Source organism: Cavia porcellus, unplaced genomic scaffold, assembly GCF_034190915.1.
Source record: "Cavia porcellus strain 051 isolate PalLab524CR breed Dunkin Hartley unplaced genomic scaffold, mCavPor4.1 scaffold_15, whole genome shotgun sequence".
In the NCBI taxonomy this organism is placed as follows: Eukaryota; Metazoa; Chordata; class Mammalia; order Rodentia; family Caviidae; genus Cavia; species Cavia porcellus.
The window spans coordinates 70,295,923-70,316,652 of NW_026947498.1; the positions used below are offsets into that span (position 1 = coordinate 70,295,923).

The following is a 20,730-nucleotide window of genomic DNA, read 5'->3' on the forward strand; positions in this document are numbered from 1 at the left end:
TAAATTACTACTTGAAATGTAGAATTTAAATTTGTATAGTTTTTAAATTGCTGTATTTTAAGTATACAAATTGCTGCTGGAGTTACAATTTGATACATATATAGAGTATCTAATGATCAAGTTAGGGTAGTTAATATTTTTCTCTTCTTAAAAAGATTAAACATTTCTGATTAAGAGGCAGTAACTGTCCATATTTATGGGACACAATGTGATTATTTCAATACATGTTTAAATATGTGCTGAAAAAATCTGAGTGATTAATGTTTTTATCTCATTAGCACCACTTTGGAGCATGTGAAGTCTGCTAATTAAGAGAGGGAAAGCGGGAGCCTGGTGATGCTAAGGAAACCCTGCGCGAGACGCGGGGCTGAGCCTGCCCACCAGGTTTCAGTCATTTAAAAGGTGCACTTAATCTAACAGGCGAGCCAGCAGTCACAGGCAGGATTTATGCCCAGCCCAGAAAGCAGCAGTGCTTCACGGAAATGAACAACGACAAAAATGTCAGGAAAAATCTTAAAAGGAAAACAACAAGTCTGTATCTAGTATTTTATATACTTTTCTACAAGCAGGTAATATCCAAAAGTCAGTTACCTTCCAGGTCCTGTGCTCCTACAGGTCACAGTAAATGTCAGGAAAAGGGAGACTGCGGCTACAAGTAAAGCCTTTTGGATCGTAAGGAACACCGGGAAAACTTACTTGGAAAGAATGACGAGGTACAAAGGTTTTCCACAAGGATAATGGTCACCTTCATGCAGAGGTGAGCTTTCCTTTATCAAACAGGCAGCAAAAGGAAGGAGAAGATTTGAAAGGGTGCTCAGGGCCCAGTCCAGAAACTAAATAGTTGTAAAGGTCAGAGAAGTCCCTTCATTTCTTTAGGCTTCCACTTACGTGTACCAATTTCCAGAATACAAACAGTGTTACTCTGTCAATGTACTACTACTCTCAAAGACTTTTTGTCTTTTGTTATCAGTATTCCTGGTAAATGCACTGTTTGTGTTGAATACTTAGTCAAGTTTATCCTTAAAAATAAAAAAAAGATCTCTCTCTCCACATAACACTAAAGCACTAAACTTTTAGCTTGATGATGTGGGCATTTGGCAACTAAAATAATTAAATACTTTAATGTGTATTTTGCACATATAAATTTGGAATATAATAATAAATGTACACTGAGTAAATGAATAAGCAAATAAATCCATAAATTTCTCTATCTCTCAGGTTAAAAAAAAAAAGCTAATTTTTACTTAGGAGCTCTTCCCAGAAATAAACTGTTTCAGCTAAAGCCATGCCCTGTGTAAGAGAATCTGGCTAAAAATTAAGAGACACGAGTTCTAGTCCCAGCTCTAGCACTAACTTTCTATTAATATTTTACTCATATGACCTTAGTTTCTCCATCTATGAAAATATAAATCCTAAAGTCATCCCTTCATAGACAAGAATAAATCAAATATCAAGGACAAAATATTGAAAAATATCAAAATACTTTACAAAGAAGTGACTATTAGCTTTTGATTCATACACCCAAAAAAGCTGGATGTAACAGTATGAACAACAACAACAAAAAAACCAAGACAGGGAAAAAAAAAACTATCAAGGAATTAGATTATACAAAGTCTTTGGAGACCTTGTCATGGTCCAGAAAAAGTCTCACTTGTAACCCCATGAAAAAGTTACTGAAATTCTAATAAGTTAATTCCAATCTACCACTTCCAAGGCAACACGTGGGAAGAACACAGACCCTAAGACACATTTGTAGTTCTGGGGAGCAGAGGGGGTCCTACATCCAGCTAGAAGGATGGCTAACCAGAACAAAGGCCTCGACCTGGACCGAACCCAGGTTTGGTTAGTTTGTGAAAAGGAAGTAGCTGGGCTTGGTGGCCCACGCCTGTAATTCCAGCACTCAGGAGGCCGAGGCAGGAGCATCACTGTGAATGTGAGACCAGCCTGGGTTACACAGTGAGCTCAAGGTCAGCCTGAACTACACGGTAAGACCCTTTCTCAAAAGATTAAAAAAAAAGAAAGAAAGAAAAAAGAGGGAAGTGGCTTAGGAAGTGACTGTAGTTGTGGCTACACAGTGCTGTGAAATGGGCTAGGTAAGAGCCCAAAATCACCTCTGCAATGTGCCGAGGGCAATACGCGTAACGAGTAATCTGTGTAACATGATCTAAGGCAGTATCTAATGTCTTAGGGTTGTGCTTCAGCTTTGATGTGTAATCTTTTACACCCGGAGATGTCAAGGCTTCTTGTCAAGGCTCAACCCCAGCCCACACTGTGGCTCCTTCCCACCTGGCTCACACCTGCTTTTTGGGAGCCACGGGGCAGGGCAACACAGACCTGCCACCTTATTTCAAAGACTGCACATCAGCACCTCGGCCAGACTCATTTGTATTGCTTTAGCCTATTGAGAAGATAATAAAATGTCCCAGCCAGTCCTGTATGTATCAATACACGGAAACAGGGCCAGGTTTAGCCAAAATGGAGACCACTGCTCCTCTTTCAGTCACCCAGGAGGACCTCTACACTAGATCCTCTTCTTCATCAGACACTGCGCTTGGGGCTAAGAAACATGTACACACCAGTGGAGCCTGAGGCAGGAAAGTCACTGAGTTCAAGGCCAGCCTTGAACACTACCCAGTGGGCTAAAGGCCAGCCTGAACTGCACAGTGACACAGTGAGATCCAGCCAAGCAAGAAATAAAGGGATGGTATCTAATGTATGTGTGTGTGTGTGTGTGTGTGTGTGTGTGTGTGTGTGTATATATATATATATATATATATTTTTTTTTTTTTTTTTTTTTTTTTGCAGTACCAGGGATCAAACTCATGACCTCACACTTGCCAGGCAGGTGCTTATGCCACTGAGCTAAATCCCCAGCCCTCTGATATATATTTCTAAAACAACACTTGAGGTATAATTTACACACCAAAAAACTCACTCCTCTAAATGAACAAATTTGGTGGGTTTTAGCATATTCATAACAGTGTATGAAACTACCTACTTTCATAGTATTTTCGTCACCCCAGAAAGAACCCTATAGTCATGGTAGTCACTCCCCATCCTGTCCCCCTTTCCCAGCCTGCGGCAAACCCTCATTTACTTTGTTTCACTAAGTTTGCCTATTCTGGACGTTTTGTATACATGGACATATATGTGGTCTTTGCTATAGCTTCCCTTAGTGTGAGTACTTGACACTAACCAAATCTGCATCTCAAAAAGTCACTGCTTTTGGGACACTATCAAGACTTTCACAAGAAGGGTCAGACTCTTATTTTACTCTGAGGAGTAGTCTGATCAACATTTAGAAACTGTGGCGAGAGCCTAATAAATTACAATTTTACAGGAATATAAGAAATGTCTTTTGCTTTCCCATTATTAAAAATTTTAATAAAACTATGAAATACAAATCTGATAAAATTTCTCTATTTACAGATTTTAAAAATTTCAAATGTATTTAATAAATATTTTACATATATTACTGTTTTATCTACGTCCCTAAAAGTTTGTAATTCAAGAGAATACAGGGCCAGAGATTTAGCTCAGTGGCTCAGGCGCTTGCCTGGTAAGTGTAAGTCATGAGTTCAATCCTTGGTACCAAAAAATAAAAATAAAAATAAAAAAAGGTTCTCATGAGAATACAGAAACATTCCCAGGTACATTCAGCTATTTGATCTTTGACAAAGGAGCCAAAAGCATATGGTGTAACAAAGATAGCCTATTCAACAAGTGGTGCTGGAAAAACCTCTGCAGGTTCAATCCTCTGCAGACAGTTAGCATGTACTAAACTAATATCAAAATGGATGAAAGATCTAAGCATCAATACAGAAACACTGAACCCACTGGAAGATAAAATAAGTAAACCACGTGAAGTCATAGGTATAAGGAAGGGTTTTAGAGGACCACAGCTGCACAAGAAATAACAGCAAGAAAGGGCTGGGGATTTAGCTCAGCGGCATAAGCGCCTGCCTTGCAAGCAGGCAGTTGTGAGTTCAATCCCCGGTACCAATAAAAAGGAAAAAGGCAAAAAAAAAAAAGAAATAACAGCAAGAATCAACAAATGGGATTACATCAGACCAAATGTTTCTGAACATCAGAAGAATCCATTAGCAATGTGAAGAGGCAGCCTATAGTATGGGACAAACTTTCTGCCAAGCATTCCTCAGACCGAGGACCAATATCTAGAATATAAAAAGAACTCAAAAAAATTAGATCACCTAAAATAAAAGACCCATTCAAGAAATGCGGAAGAGAAATGAGCAGACATTTCATAAAGAAAGAAGAAAGAAATCTCTGGTTGTTAGAGAAATGCAAAGTAAAACAATGCCAAGATTCTATTTTATGCCAGAAAGTATGGCAAGTATTAAGAACCAATTCTAGCACGGCCTGGGTGAAAAAGGAACCCTCTGCCACTGCTCGTGAGAACGAAACTAGTACAACTATTATGGAAGTCAGAATAGAATAGAGGTTTCTCAAAGAACTGAAATTAGAAATTCCGTATCATTCAGCAATCCCCTTGCTAGGTTTCTTCTCCAAAGAGCTTCAGACATCATACTACAGTGATATCTGCATGTCAATACGTTTGCAGCAGCACAACTGATAATAGCTAATTCTTGGAAGCAGGCTGTAACATCATCAACAGACAACTGGATAAGGGAAATGAGGTATCTACCTGTAACAGAATACTACTCGGCTATAAAAGATGAATTGGTGACATTTGTAGGCAAACTGATGCACCTGGAGAATATGTTGAGTGAAATAAATCAGATACACAAATTTAAATACCATATAACATCTTTCATTAGGGTAAGGCAAAGTACAAACAAAGAGCCCAATAAAGGATGGATAGAAAGAGACAAGGGGACAGATGTCTTGTAGATGGGAAAGGGGCCTAGGAGGCCACGGGCAAGGCCAGAGGGAGAGGAGAAAGGGAAATAAGTGGAATAAAGACAGGCCATGGGCCGGAACCTAGTAACTCACTGCCTGTGTGCCATAAACATGAGACAAGATTGACAATATCTATGAGAATGAAAACGGGGAAGGGGACTTAGAGGAGGAAAGCAGAAGGTGAGAAGGAAGGTACCCACCCTCCAAGATGACTATAAGATGCATGTGTTACAAACATAGACTAATAAAAAAGTGTATAATTCAAAATTGATCTGCTAATTGGAAATATAAAAGACTTTTATATGCAGAATTACTTTACATTTAGAAATATGAATTTCCAGGATCATTCATGAGTATGGAAAGATCTGATGATTTTCCAGGCTAAAACAACTAACTTCTCTGGAATTAAAAAAAAAAAATAGAAGGTTGAAAATTCAATTCTTTGCAAATATATCAAAAGAAAACTAAATTTTGTAGGTGTATATATTAAAGTTGAGAAAGTGATGTTAACAATTTGGGAATGTCATGGATTAAAGGGGGACAGCTGTAACTCCTTTTACTGATGAAAGTAACAGAATGTAGTTCAAAGAGGCCGAGCGACTTGTCCTGTTGGCATGAGCACAAGGGCTCACCAAGCTCGATGCTTTTCATGAATTATCTCCAGTCCCCTAACAATCCTATTTATGTCTCCACTTTAGAGTCAAGGTTTGGAGAAACTACACAACACCCTCACAGTTACCTACTAATGTGTCACAGCTAAGAATCTGCTCAGCTCTCTGACTTCAGAGAGCTCCATCGTTCTGCCATATGCATGGCCTCCTCTCCTTGTTCATCATCTAGACACACAGTTCAAAAACAGCCAGGTTTGCCTAACTCAGCTGAGTAGAAGACATTAGAAATTAGAAAAAGCACCGACAAAATTAAAAGCAAAAAATACAAGAAAGAGATCAGCTCTGATACTATTTTAAAGTTGATAAATACAGCTAATAAAAAGAACTTGGTTATTCAGAAACATCAATTGTACCTGGTTAAATCCCTCAGGCGAGCCACCTCGGCATCACGCTGGCGTAGTGTTATTCCCAGTATTTGATTTTCCTTTTCAGCAGTTTCTAACTTGAACTGGGTGTCTTTCACGTTTACCAAGGCTTCCTCTAATTCTAAAACAACAAAAAAGTCTCACTTTTTCCTTACTTTGAAAAAACATGAGACTGTAATGACGGCCCAAATACCTACCAAGTTTTACTCTCGTTATCTCAATGTCAAATTGCTGTTTATTTTCAAGAAGGGTTTGATCTTTGTCTTTAAATATAGTGGTAAATTTTTTGTTTTCATCTTTTTGATTTTCAATCACCTTTAGCAGTTCTTCATTTTTATTCTGCAGTAATTCCTGGCTCTTCAGTGACTCCTGCAATTGATTTTGCAGGGACATGTTCAATGACTGAAGGGAAAATACTGCAAGACAAAAAAGATCAGATAGGTGTTTCCCAATTTTAAAAGAATAAATCCGAAAATGATCTGTTTGTAGAAGGAGAAAGGTCTGGAATGTTTTGATTCTTAGTAATTACGTGTTTGAACTGGATTGGCAGAAGTTACACTTTTCTTCTCCATTTGATAATCTGGGCATTAAGTTATTTTTATATTTCAATAAGAATCATACATATACAAAGTAAAAAATTCAAGAGCCTCAAAATGATACCAATGATACCAAATGATTAAGTGTCTCTCTTCTCCCCATCCCAACTCTCCTACAAAACAAAACAAACATAAGGATTTGGAAGTATCTTCAAAACTGCAACTGTCTCATCAATTCTGCTGCTATAAATCCATCCTGCAAAAATGCTCACAAACATGCACAAAGACACTGTGCCATTGTTTGCACTGGGGAAAAACCCAGATATCTTAAATATTTTATGGTAGAGCTACATAGAGCATACTCAAGGAGTTATTAAAGAGAGAAAAAAAGCATATTTATGTATTTTGATAGAGGAAAAATACCCATTATACTTTAAATAAGAGCTTTGAAAGAATATATACAGTATAATCATATTCTTTTATTTTTTTGGTACCAGGGATTGAACTCACGACCTCACGCTTGCCAGGCAGGTACTTATGCTGCTGAGCTAAAACCTGGCCCCCTATAATCACATTCTTAAAAAAGAAAACGTACATATATAGTTCTACTGTATGCAGCACAATATAAACCTTTCATAAACGTGATTATTGGGAAGTGATATCACTGATCTTTTCTTTCTCTACATTATTTTAAATTTTAATAAGGAACATTATTCCTGTTTTTTAAAAGTCGATTTAAGAAATAAGACAAACTGGGGTAGTACTACAGCTTAGCGGTAGAGTGCTTGACTGGCATTTGCCAAGTCTCTGGGTTCAAAATCTAGAACAGGAAAAAAAAAAAAAAGACAAGAAAGAAAAATCTACTTTGACAAAATAATTAAGGAAGCTCAATTCTTTTCCAACATTTCCAGAGCCACGAGACTTTAATCCTTTAAGTTCTTTTACCTACATTCAGGATTGCATTCCATATTACCATATGCCTTTGGAGTTTTTTCTTGTTCTCTGAGTTTATGGTTCAAAATTCTTAATTGCCTAAAGGAAATAACAAAGAACAATGAATACTAGAATTCCAAGTCCATATAGTGGTGTGCATATGACAGCTTATAAAAAAGAAAAAAATACCACAGTGCAATGCAAATACATAAAACATAAAAATAAAAAACTAAACAACCAAAACCACACTAGGGCTAGGGGCCTGAACAAATTTTGAAGATTGGTTTGGATAGTCTCCTCACTAGAAAAAGGTTAACTTTTCTCTTGTCTTTTCTTTGCTTTTCAGTGACTTTTGTTTCTTTTCCTTTTTATTCCTTTTTGCTATTTTCTTCCATCTTATTATTATCTTCTCTGTATCTTATTTACTGTAATCATTTACCTTTCGAAAGATCTGTCATTACACAAGAACTAGAATACGAACAGGCACTAATTGCTATCAGACATCTTTCTGCATGTTTGTCACACATCAACAAAACTGGGAAATATAAGTGCCTCTAATAATATCCTTAGTAGGTAAAAAATTAAACGACTAGTTAATGAGAATGCGAATAAGTAACAACTCTGCCCCAAAATGAACTTCAGAATATGCAGCTGTTTCACAAACAGAAACATATAAAAATGTTTTCTTGATTTCTGTGAAGGTATTACTTATTTTTTTAAAAAAGATATCTCTAGCATCTTTACATTATTACTTACCTGAAAATATTTGTTACTAAATCCTAAAATGATAGAATGTTTTATCATTCACATGTAGAGTTAAACAGAAAACATACCAAAACCAAAACAAAACAATTATATACATTTTAGGGAAAAATTCAAATAATCTTTAAGTGAGAAAGGCATTCCAAGCCAGTATGACTCTCCAATGTTTTCAACACAATTTGTTACTGTTTTTGGGCTACAGGTATAGCTCAGTAGTAGAGTGCTTGTCTGATATATACAAGGCTTTGGGTTCAATACTCAGCAACACACACACACACACTCAGACACACACACACACTCAGACACACACACACAGACACAGACACACACACACTGTCTCTCTCTCTCTCTCTCTCCAGGCACAAGCAACCACCTAATCTTTGCATATGCTAGAAGAAAGGTAGCTTCTCTAACAAACAGTACTGGGAAAAGCAACCATGCACAGAAGATTGAATCTAGACCCATGTCTTTCCTCATGTATTAAACCAAAGTGAAAATGAATCAAAGATCTGAATAAAAAACAGAAACAACCTCCTAGAAGATAAAATAGGCAAAAGTTTTATTTAAAGACAGGCATAGCACAGGACTTTCTGCGCACAGTCCCAGGTGTACAACAAACAGCACCAAGGATCAGCAGATGGTGAGGCCCACAACACGGAGTGGTGAGTACCAGAGAAAGTTTCTGAGGTTGCCCTCCAGATGCTGGAATAGAGCAACACAAGGAAGACGAAGAGGGAAGTGGGTCCCCTGGACCCAGGAAGGATCTGAAGCACGAACTGAAGCCCACAGAGTGATGAGAGAAATTTGGATGAAGGAGGAGGAAGTAGCCCAGCGGAGCCTTCTCCCTGAGTCGAGACTTACTGAATGAGAAGAGTGGTTCACACCTGCAACCTGGTGACTGCTGGCAACCCCAGACGGTACCATGGAGACATGCAGCCGTGGAGGGGGGCAGTGGACATGAAGGACTGCACTAGCTGGGGGTGAGTTCTGGGGGTGAGGGAGAGAGCAGTGGGCTGGGAGCCATCTAGGAGAAGGGCCGACTGATCTCGGAACTCAGAGCGGCTGCTGGCTCCATAGTGCTTCTCAGCTGAGTCCAGGCCTGGCACCAAAGTTGCGCTGACTGCTGCAGGCTGCGTGGGTCTGGTCTTAGCCCCCGTGGCCAGAATACAGACTCAACCTCAGGGGAAATAAAGGTGCAGGCTTGCTGAGATTACTACCCCACCGTAAAGCTACTGCTGGCTTGCTGGGATAGATCGACACAGATCTGTACTCTATGTCCACGTGTTGTCTACCAGTGAAGCACAAACAGACCTGGAAGTGGGTCTCTCTCTCTCTCTCTCTGTTTTTGTTGTTGTAGTTGCTTGTTTTTTTCCTCCTTCGTTGTTTAATCTTTTTATATATGAGTGTGAATGTGGTTTCTAGTCTCTTTGTGGTTGTTCTGTTTTTCCTTTAATCTTTCTTTTCTCTTCCCCTCCCTCCAATCCTCTGCACCAGTCTCCCGAAGTCAGCAGTTCCCCACTGTCCTCCAGCCTTACTCCTAATCTCTTCCCCTTTTTCTACTTCTCTATTTTCTTCCTAACCCCTTTTACACATGAAGGTAAAATTGACATATTAAGTACTTATACACTGCATACAATTTTCTGGATTAGATTTTGTGAACCACAAATTTAGTTTATATGGTTAGAGGTGGAAAATTAATGATTACCCGTTTGTCATTTTCTAGGTTGTGTTTGATGCTATTGTTATTGCTGCTGGTACCACGTTAGCCAAAAGTGACGTAATTGTTCTAACCAGCTGTTCATTCTGTTATTCAAGACTGAGATGGGCTAACAGTCATAGAAAATACTGTGGCACAGTACCAAAGAGCCAGGGGCCAGGCCAAGTAGACAGCAACTTCTCATTCCCAACAAATTGAAGATGTAAGATCTTGCAAAGGACTCAAAACCCAAAAATCAAGCTACACCTGGAGCATACCTCAGAGTAGTAGCTATTTCCTAAGAGTTATAAATACTAGCAATAAAGCAACTCACCATAGGCAATTTATAACATCAACCCAGGAATTACACAAAGCAAAACAAAACAAAAAGATAGAAAAATAGAGCATAAGAAAATGATGGAAGCCATAAATGCTCAGCATAGGAAATAAATGGGATCCAGAAAACAAATGCAAGCAAATATTCAGGAGAATAAAAGTTCCATGAAAACATCTACAGCAAAATGAGTCAGTATGAGGATACAATGTCATATACAGAAAAAAGGCCCATGGGTAGCAAACATGAAAAGATTTCTTAAAAGTAGCCAGGGACCAGGAGAAGTCAGTCCAATCACTGTTAGATGATACAAAGAAGAATAATGAAGATTGATTGGAATCGATGAAAAAGCAAGATAAGTATTTTTTAAAAAACAGCTGTTCATAGACATCATGGCAGAAAACTTCTCATAGGAAAAAGGAATCTGACGTAATGATAAGTGAGACATATACAACTCTAAACTCTACAGTGAGGCATATCATAGCCAAGATTCCAGAAATTCAACATAAGAGTAAAATATTAAAGCTGTTAGGGAAAAGAAACAAATGACTTATAAAGGAAAGCCCATCAAAATCAAAACAGCACAAACACTCAAGTCAAGGAAAGCTTGGAGTGACGTATTTCGAATTCGAAAGGAAAATCACCTCCAACTCCGATCGATGTACCCTTTAAAATTATGCTTCACAACTGACAGAGAAATAAGACAAAGAACACCTGAGAAAATTTATGATCACCAAACCAGCACTTCAAAATGTTTTGAAGGACATTCTAGAAAGATATAACAAGGATTAAAACTCCATGAACCTCAACAGAAGGAATCTACCAGGCAAGAAAAATAATTAAACAAGGGCGGGGTGTGTGGAGACAAGGATAAGTCAATACGTATCAGTCATAACCATCAGTGTTAAAGGTCTCAGTTCACCAACCAAAAGACACAACACCATTCCCAACAGGACCCAACATAATGAAACACCTAGGAATCAATCTAACAACGGATGTGAAAAGACCTCATATTGAAAACTACAGTACTCTGAAAAAGGAGATTGAAGCTGATATCAGAAAATGAAGATATCCCTTCCTCTTGGGTAGAAAGAACCAGTATAATGAAAATGGCCATACGTCCAAAACTGTTACACAGATTTAACACAATTCCAATCAAAATCCCAATAGCACATCTCACAGAATGAGAGAAAATTACCCTAAAATTCATTTAGAACCAGGAGAGACCTGGAACAGTGAAGGCAGTTCCGGGCATGAAAGGCAAGGCAATGGGCATCCCAATCCCAGGCTGAAATTATACTGTAAAGCTATCGTGATTAAGTAAACAAACAGTGTGGTACTGGCAAAACAAACAGACCCAGGGATCAACAGAATAGACGAGAAGATGCAGAAAAACTCCACACATGCCCAGTCATTTCATCACTGACAAAGGTGCCAAACACATTCACTGAAAGACAGTCAACCTCTTTAATAAATGGTGCTAGAAACACTGGCTTTGCACATGCCAAAGGTTAAAACTGGACCCATATCCTTCACCGTGCACTAAGCTAAATTTGAAATGGATCAAAGACCTAAATATTAAAACAGAAATGTTAAATCTGCTGTAAGACAGGAAAAGGTAAACCTTTTGAAGACAGAATAGGTAAAATCCTGATTGCATAGGAACTATCACAAAGAGTCAACAACTGAGATTTCATCTTATTAAAAAGCTTTTGCACAGCAAGAGAAACCACCAGCAGAGTGATGAGACAACCCATAATGTGGGAAAAAGTGTTTGCCAGCTGTTCCTCAGCTAAAGGATTACTATTTAAAACATATAAAGAACTCAAAAAATCAGACCTCCAAAATTTAAAAACCCAATACAAAAGTAGGAATCTGAGAAGACGATGAAGAAGCAAATTTTTAAAAAGCAAATAAACATACGAAAAAATGTTCAGCATCACTGGACATTGAAGAGGTCCAAACTGAAACAACACTGAGATCCTACCGCACCCTGGAAAGAATGGCTCAGATCAAGAAATCAACCAATAAGAAATGCTGGCGGGGCTGTGGGGGAAAAAGAACCTTTCTCACTGTGGGAGTATAGACTGCTGCAGCCACTGTGGAAATCAGTATAGAGATTCCTAAAAAACCCAGGACTGGAGGTCCCATTTGAACCAATTATTCCCCTTCTGGGTATCTTCCCAGAAAAATTAAAACCAGGGATTGAATTCATGACCTTGCGCTTACCAGTCTGGCACTTACGCCACTGAGCTAAGTCCTCGGCACTTCTAAACCACAAGATGGCAATAAACTTCAAAACCATCAGGAAAAAAATCACTTCTCCAGCTGAAAGGAAACATGTAGTTTCCAAAAGGAAAAATGGAAAAAAGGAACCACATTTATTTTGATTGAAAATGATGAAAACCACTTCTGAATAAAAATATGCATTCTAGTTTTTATTTGTAAAGATTATGAATGATGGGCTGGGGATTTAGCTCAGTGGCCTAAGTGCCTGGCTGGCAAGTTTGAGGTCATGAGTTCAATCCCCAGTCTCCTCCTAAAAAAAAAAAAAAGATTAGGAATGATTCTTTTCAAACAAAGATGATAAAGTGACACAAAAATCTTAACACTGTTGCTGGAAACTTCATTCTGCTTCAATGGAATGTATCTCATAAATCCTTCATTATTCAGTAATTTCACCTTTCAAATGGCAAGAGGATACTATCCAGTACAGTCATTGTCCTGTAAGCACTACCAGAAACCTCTAATGCCAAGTGTAAAGTAATACCTTCAAAAGAATTAAAAATAATTGGTGAGCAATCAAATACTAGGTCTCATTTTCTTGAGTGGCTTACAAATTAGCTCTTAAGGCAATTCTAAAACGTTCTAAGGAGTGCTAATAAATAACCATTGATATTTCCATAGTAACAATGTTAAATAGATAATATGCTAAGATTAAATTCTAGTGTTCTTAAGAAACCAATTATTTAAATGTTTATTTATTTGACTGGCTCATAATATATTCATTTGTTCCACAAAATACACCTAAATATTGACGTATAAATAAGTCTCTACTTCCTACTTGACAGTGTAGAAGACTATAAATTAGGACTCTTACCATCTAAAATCAAATTGCCTTGGGTTTGAATGCTGACTCTGCCACATCTTAGATGTGTGACCTTGAGCAAATTACATAACCTCTCTGTGTCTTGGTTTCATTATCTATAAATGAGAATAACATAATATCTTCTTCATAGAGTTACTATGAGGATTTCAAGGGATGGTACATATAAAGGACAAAAGCTTGGCATATACGAGTGTTCAATAAAAGGAGTAGTAGCTATTGTCATTAACATAATTTTTATTTATTCTTAGTTTTGTAAAATTAATACTGTTACTGGGATTTCCTAGGTCAGGACTAAAAGTAGTATGGTTAGAATTTAAAACCATCAACCCTATTATTTGTGTGTGTGTTCAGAGTGAGAGATTAATGGTTTATATTATATATCTCAATACCTCTAGATGTTGTGGCTTGTGTCTAGATGTCCCCCAGAAGCTTCATGTAGTCAAAGGTGGGTTTTCTCAGAGGTGACTGGATCTAGAATATGTGATGCTGTAGTCAAGTGTGTGATTGTGTGTGAATGTGGGCGTATGATTACTAAATCAGTCCACTGATTGATTTGGTATAGTTATGGATGTGGGTAACTGGAAGGCCCAGCCTGGGTGTGAATGCCACCTTGGACAGAAAATGAGCGACAGAAAGAGGGCTGCTGTTGTTGCTCGTCACTTGCTGTTTCTCACACTTTGCTGCCTTCCAAGCTGCCTCTGCCTGCCGTTAGCTGTCTCTCCTCCGCAGTGCCTCTCGGTCATGCCACTCTACCTTGGGGCCAGCTAACTATGAAATGAAAATTCTGCAAATTGTGGGCCAAAATACACCTTTCCTCCTTTAACTTTGGGTATTGGGTATTTTGCCTCAGCAATGACAAAAGTAACTAAGACACTAGGCTAATTATTATTGAAGAAATAACTCTAATCAAGTAAATTTCTCTTGGTGTCATACTACATAGACTCTAGAGAGACCAATGATGGAGAATGGCACACGTATTATTTGCTTTTCTTTCTTTTTAGAGGAAAAAAAAAAGCAAAACAGAAAAAAGGGTAGAAATAATACAAATTTCAAAAAAGAAAAAAACACTAAGAAATCACTAGTTGATAAATTACATATTTTTGTCTTAGAAGTAGTTGCTCAAGTCACAAAATCAAAGCATAAAAATTGGACAATCAAACAATGACAGTACAAACCATTCGGTTTGATGACTTAACAAAAACTTAGTGGTATGGTTATTTATCTTGCACACTTAAAGATACATATAGTTATGTTTTTCTTTTAAGATAAAAGATATTAGGAGTAGTTTGGTGCGCCAGGGGAAGAACAAATCACATCTCCCGAGATCCGCCCGTGTTGGAACTTGGGGGATGCTCAAGAAAGCAATATGCCCTCCTTTCTGGTAAATGGCAGCAGGAGCAAGCAGTGGGCACGCCAGGGAGAGAGCAAGTGAGCGTCTCCTGTGAGCCTACTCTTTTAGAACAAACTCCATTGCAGAGCTGCAAAAGCACTGGAAATGTACTTCAATTCTCTGCAAGGCAAATTAATAAACAGACAATGGAACACTGGCCTGATGGACATCACTCAAACGTGCAAGCTAAGATATATTGGTAATATGTGAGTGATTTCTTCTATATTTCAAGAATAGATCTTTAGTTTAAACAAATATAATTCTAGGCTAAGCATGGTGATACACACCTGTAATCCTAGATACTCGGAAAGCTGGAGCAGGAGAATTATTAAGTTTGGAGCCAGCCTGAGAAATTTAGCAAGATGTTATCTCAAAATGAAATTTAAAAGGGCTGGGGAGGTAGCTTAGTAGTAGGGTGCTTGCCTGAGGCCCTGAGTTCAAACCTCAAAAGAAAAAAGAAAAAGAATTCTAACAAGAAAAAAAAAAACCTATGAATTTAAATGAGTCTTTTCCTATATCTAAGCCAACAGTGCTTACCTACATCAGGTTCTCCACTCTTTTCTGGGTATGTGGGAAGTATGAGAAAATTACATATCCCAGAACTTTATATTAGGGAGGACCATGTGACTTGGTTTAGCCTAAAAAATAAATATTAAGTGGTAGTGAGACAGTCACTTATACAATGTCTACTGCTTTATTAAGCTTTACAATGTCTATAGCTCTATTTATTATTTATTTATTTACTTTGTAGAGAATTGAAGCACATTTCAAGTGCTTTTGTAACATTGCAATGGAGTTTGTCCTGAGAGAATATCACATTTGACACTGTATAAGATGGATTTGCATGTTATTAAATCCAACATGCAAAAATGACCCCATTATTAGACACATGCTGTTTTTACTGGAAAATACAACCTGAGACTGGTTTCAGTGGAAAGAGGCTGAATCATGAATCATAAGATAAAAAGCAGCTTTTAGTAACCCAAGTTGATTTTTGAGTTAGGGAAAAATTAATTTTTGCTGTATTGTGTCAGTGAGATTTAGAAGTTTGTTTCTGTAGCGAAGCTTAGATTCACATGATAAATACACTCGGGCACCTCCTCTTCCCGCCTCTGCACTACAAACCAGTGACAACAGAGGTGAGGGAGGCAGGAGCACACACGCACTGATAGGAAGACGCAAGAGTTGGAGAATGCTGGGAATCTTTAGGAAATGGGAAAGAAAGGGCAAAAATATAGTAAGACAGGAAATCTATTTTCTTTATAAGGGCTTAGATTTAACATCTGGCATCTTGTTCAGCTATGAGACATCCTTACCTACAGACAAAAACATTTAAAGAGTGATTCTCACCTCCGTAACTGAGCATTCTCACTTCTCAATGGTTGCATGGCCAGTGCTATTTCCACTTGGATATCTGTGTTTCCACTTACGGCTAAAAGTCCAGTTATACATGCTTCCACTTCTGTTACCAACCTCTGAATTTCTGAATCCTCTATGAAACGCAGAAGAAATGAGTAAAATCAGTATTGTCGATTGGTTTTGGACCAGGCTATTACTAAAAAGGAAAGTCTAGATATTGCATACTTGCTATAAATACATTTCACTGATTTATGATTTTACTGTAATTCCTGTCTCTCTTTCCTGCTACACGTACTTGGTTACTCAGAACATACAGTAAGCTAAAGATTAATTCTAAATCACACAATTATTATGTAAGTAATTGTTTTTGGTTGTGTCAGGTATGAAAATGGTTTACATATAGGTCTTAGTTCATATTTTCCAAACGTCTACTATAGTGGACTGAATTGCTATAGGGTTTCCTATAATTGGATTTAGTATCAACAGTTACAATGCAGCCTTTGATCACGGCATAAAAAATTATTTACTTTAGATGATTCATCTGGCAAAATACTGAGTAGGGGTCTGCTACGATAAGGTATCATTACTTGATTTTATAGAGTAGATTTAATACCACGTTTGTTAATTGTGCTGAGTGGACATTTTTGGAGGAAGCAAACAGATATAGATAAAAGACAAATAGTAGAACATTTACCCTTTAATTTTTGTCTGATTCCCATTCATATTTTCCGTGGACTGAAAATATTTAAAATTATTTATTGATAGAGATTAAAAGTGTATTTAAATTAAAAATTTATTGAAGTCCACAAGTATTTTAACATCTAGATGAAAAACATCCACACAGTGAACAACTATGCCCAACTACTGAGCAATTGTCTTCTATCAGTCTTTGTCGCTAATGGGCTTCTGATACTGAGGGATAAGAAACTAGGATCCTAGAAAACTAGACCTATAATCTTAGTCAACTCACTGGATTCTTCTTGTGTAGAAATTAGCCTCCAAAAAATAAAAGCATGTGCTACAAAAACTGTATGTACTTAGCATACATAACATGTTTTAAAACACATATACTTTGGCCAGCTGCAGCTGATTAACATGAGTATTACTTTTCAGACTGCTGACTTCTCAGACTGAAAATGATAAAAATTCTGTCCTTAGTTTGTAAAGTACAACATATTATTAACTATTGCCACTATGTTGTATAAGAGAGCTCTTGGACTTATTCCTCCTATCTGAAATTCTGAAATTCTGAGTCCTCTGACTATCACCTGAATTAGTTAACTCTTGAAGCCTGCGTTTCTTGACAGGTAAATGGAGATAATATTTCATTAGGCTGCTGAGAAGATTAAATGAGATATTGTTCTCCAAGCCTAAATTTCCTCTTCTGTAAAATGAAAGCATTACATAGTACTTCATATGATTACTGTTAACATTAAATAATTTATAGAAAATACAGCTGATTATATGGTAAGTATTCAATAAGTGAGAGCTACTATCACTACTATTACTACTATTATTGTCCTCAATAAATATTTGGTAAATAGTCATAATCTGAAGGTCTGAAAATACAGCGACTTTAATACACTAAACATGTAGCTTAATGGCATTATATTTTTATAGCATTCTACGATTTTTTTTTTTTTTTGGTGTCTGTTTGCAAATATTAGGTATTCAGTTGATGCTTCCATAATCAGTTACTGTTTTTCAAGATAACAAATTTGTAACTCATTCCAAGCAAAAGCTATTACTTCAGAATTTATATAATGAAAATAAATTATATAATCTTGATTGAAGAGAAAAATCCTTTAAAAAAGCCAAAAAAGGCACTAAAAGGTTTGGGCTACTCCTCAAAATGAGATTTGTTAAACAATAGAAGAGTGGGCATCTATCTTACTTTTATTTTATTTTGTTATGATATTGTATTTTATGGTGCCGAGGATGGAATCTAGGACCTTGTGCATATTAGGGAAGTACTCTACCACCAATTCACATTCGCAGTCCTACAACTTTATGCATGTGTTACCAGGAAATGAACTTAAAGCCTTTACATTGAACCTAAACCCTTTTTATTTTGAGACAGGGCCTGGCTAAGTGTCCCAGGCTGGACTTGAACATGTGAGCCCTGCCTTAGCCTCTCAGAGTGTGGGGATCACTGGCGTGTGCCACTATACTTAATTTCCCACTGATTAGGAAAAGTAATCAGTCTGTTTCAGGAGTCTTTTAACAACTCTCGTTACAGCTCTATAGAGTCTCCTGACTGCATCATCCCAAAGTCTGCTGGATCAAACAGAGTGAATGCACACTTACAAGCAAATGCTTGCTGTTCAATATACTTCAAGTCTACATGAAAGAAGGGACCCAAACCTAAAATTAAGAACACAGCAGCAGACCTCATTTCCTTATCAGCTCAAAACACAGATCCTGTGAAAACATCACCAGCTCCATGGCCACTACCCTAATTGTGAATGAGAGACAATATGATGCTGCTACTCAGCATAACAGCATTCTACAGGAATTATAAAGAAAGTACTCATCTACCTTGTTCTGCTACCAAGGCCTTGAGCTCTCTCAGCAAATACCTTAGAGTTCTAACTTTTTCAGTAGTCTGATTCATGTTTTTTGCCTTCTGTGTATCCTGGACCAATTTTTCATCTTGCACATGCACGCTTGAACAGTTTCCTTCATTTGTAGCCCCTGCAATTTGTTCTCTGGCACATCTTTCTTCATCAGAGGCCAAGGAAGCTGGTTGTAGCCGTGTTGGGCTCCCGGGGATCTTACTGTCTGCCAGAGTTTCCTTTCCGAGAGACTGAAGCAAAGTCATACATGTTTGAAGACACTTCAGTAAGTCTGCTTCCTTACAGACTCCTTGTTGTGGTAGAATCCAATTAGCAAGACTCAGTTGCTGATATGTGGGAACAGCTGCCCTGTCAGTTTGGGACAGGCCACAGGCAACTCCAGGACTGGCACCGGGTAAGCTCCTCGGAACATCAAGATCGTTCATAGACATTGTTTTACCTTGGCATACAAACTGGTCACCACCATCGGTCTGAACTTCCTAAAGCAAGGGCAAAAAATAAGCCTTTGAAGTGTGAGCACTCACTTACAGGCACTAATTATAACAAACTGGAACCACAAATATTACATAACAACTTTCTAATATCAGAGACTGATATTTCCAGCTCAAAGTAAGCAGCATTTCTCCTTTGCAAAATAAAGATGCTAGCTTTTTAAAAACAATTAAATCATCCTGCAAATGGCAACACTGCCTAAAATATACTGTTTACAAATACTCCCATACTTTATAGGCATCAAAAATAAGTCCACTTTTAGACTGAAATATTTCCACTTTGGGAAACTGCTAAAATCAGCTTAAACATACAAAAAGCTTTTGCAAAAATATACTTAAAGAAATGTTAAGGGAATAAATGTTGGCTGTTATTTAAATACCTAACTCTGAAGGAGTAGTTATACAAACTATGGTATACCCACAAAATATAGCACCAACTACCTCACCATAAAAGGTATATATCTATATATAGATTTTTTTTTTTTTTTTTTTTTTTTTTTTTTGGTGCTTGGAATGAAACTCAGGACTTCACACTTGTCAGGCAGATGCTGTGCTGCTTAACTATATATATATCACTGGCCCAAAAGATATATATTAAGACAAATATGTGTATAACACTTCAAGCAAAAAAGTATATAAAACTGTACAAAATCTAAATATAATTGTATTTTTAAAAGAAAGCAAGCCTACCAAGCAGAAAATGAAATCTATATCCATAATTAAATGACTAGAAACATGGTATATCAGTGTTTGAGTGGTGGGTATAACTGACTTGTTTATTGTACCAATCACTTTCCCTATCTGTTTTAAAAAATAGGTACAACTTTTCTAAAAAATTTTTTTAATTGGTTTTATCTCCTAGTGCACTAGTTCAATCAGTAAATTCATTATTTACTCCAAAGATGACAATTTCTATAAGCAAACTTGCACAGCATACAAACTGCACCTACAGAATGAACCAGTGGAGGACAGGGTGACTCCTGAGGTGACCAGACTGGAATGGAGGTACAACAGCCATAATTAGAATGTGGCGTGGCCTGAGATTCTGAAAGGAAAGAGGAAGGAAAAAACCATTCACATTTCATACGCTTATACAACAGCAAAGCACTTTAACACAGCTTACATTCAAGTTTTTAAAAACATGACTTATACTAACCAGAACCAGATACGGTATGGCAAGATATAGAAGGGATCTCACTGGGGTCTTTCTTGGACGGCATGTTATTCATCAGAGACATCTGTGTCTGCACATGCTCACAGAGGGCCTGGTATATTATTGGTGAATACATTCTATAATGATCTCGCAATGACCAGTTTTGTGCTGTGTCTGATGCGTCTCTTTCACTTCTGGCAGAGGCTTCACTAGGTATCTGTTTCTTATTATCCAAAGACACTATTGTGGAAGAAGGAAAACAAGTTCTTGAAATATTATTCTTCAAAAACTTTCAGTGTAGGAGCTGAGTGGAGGAAAACTCTCATCATACACTTCATACAAGTGCCTTACTGCTCATTCCCTCTACAGAAAATCTCTCCAAATTCTTTTTTTTTTCCCCTTTGGTACCCAGACTTGCCAGGCAGGCACTTGTGCTGCTGAGCTATATCCCTGGCCCCACTCCAAATTCTTAAA

At 37.5% G+C, this 20,730-nt stretch overlaps 1 protein-coding gene across 3 annotated transcripts in view; it reads right to left on the reverse strand.

Moving 5' to 3' along the window:
• Positions 1 to 20,730, reverse strand: part of Ccdc14 (coiled-coil domain containing 14) — a 45,154-nt gene that overhangs the window by 12,031 nt on the left and 12,393 nt on the right. For all 3 annotated transcript variants that reach the window (XM_013146377.3, XM_063225103.1, XM_063225102.1), the window contains 7 exons: positions 20,260 to 20,496; positions 20,054 to 20,148; positions 18,575 to 19,091; positions 16,028 to 16,169; positions 7,403 to 7,485; positions 6,115 to 6,333; positions 5,906 to 6,038 (listed from right to left, as the gene is read on the reverse strand). In XM_013146377.3, coding sequence (XP_013001831.1) covers positions 5,906 to 6,038; positions 6,115 to 6,333; positions 7,403 to 7,485; positions 16,028 to 16,169; positions 18,575 to 19,091; positions 20,054 to 20,148; positions 20,260 to 20,496 — 1,426 coding nt within the window. The remainder of the gene's footprint in view (positions 1 to 5,905; positions 6,039 to 6,114; positions 6,334 to 7,402; positions 7,486 to 16,027; positions 16,170 to 18,574; positions 19,092 to 20,053; positions 20,149 to 20,259; positions 20,497 to 20,730) is intronic.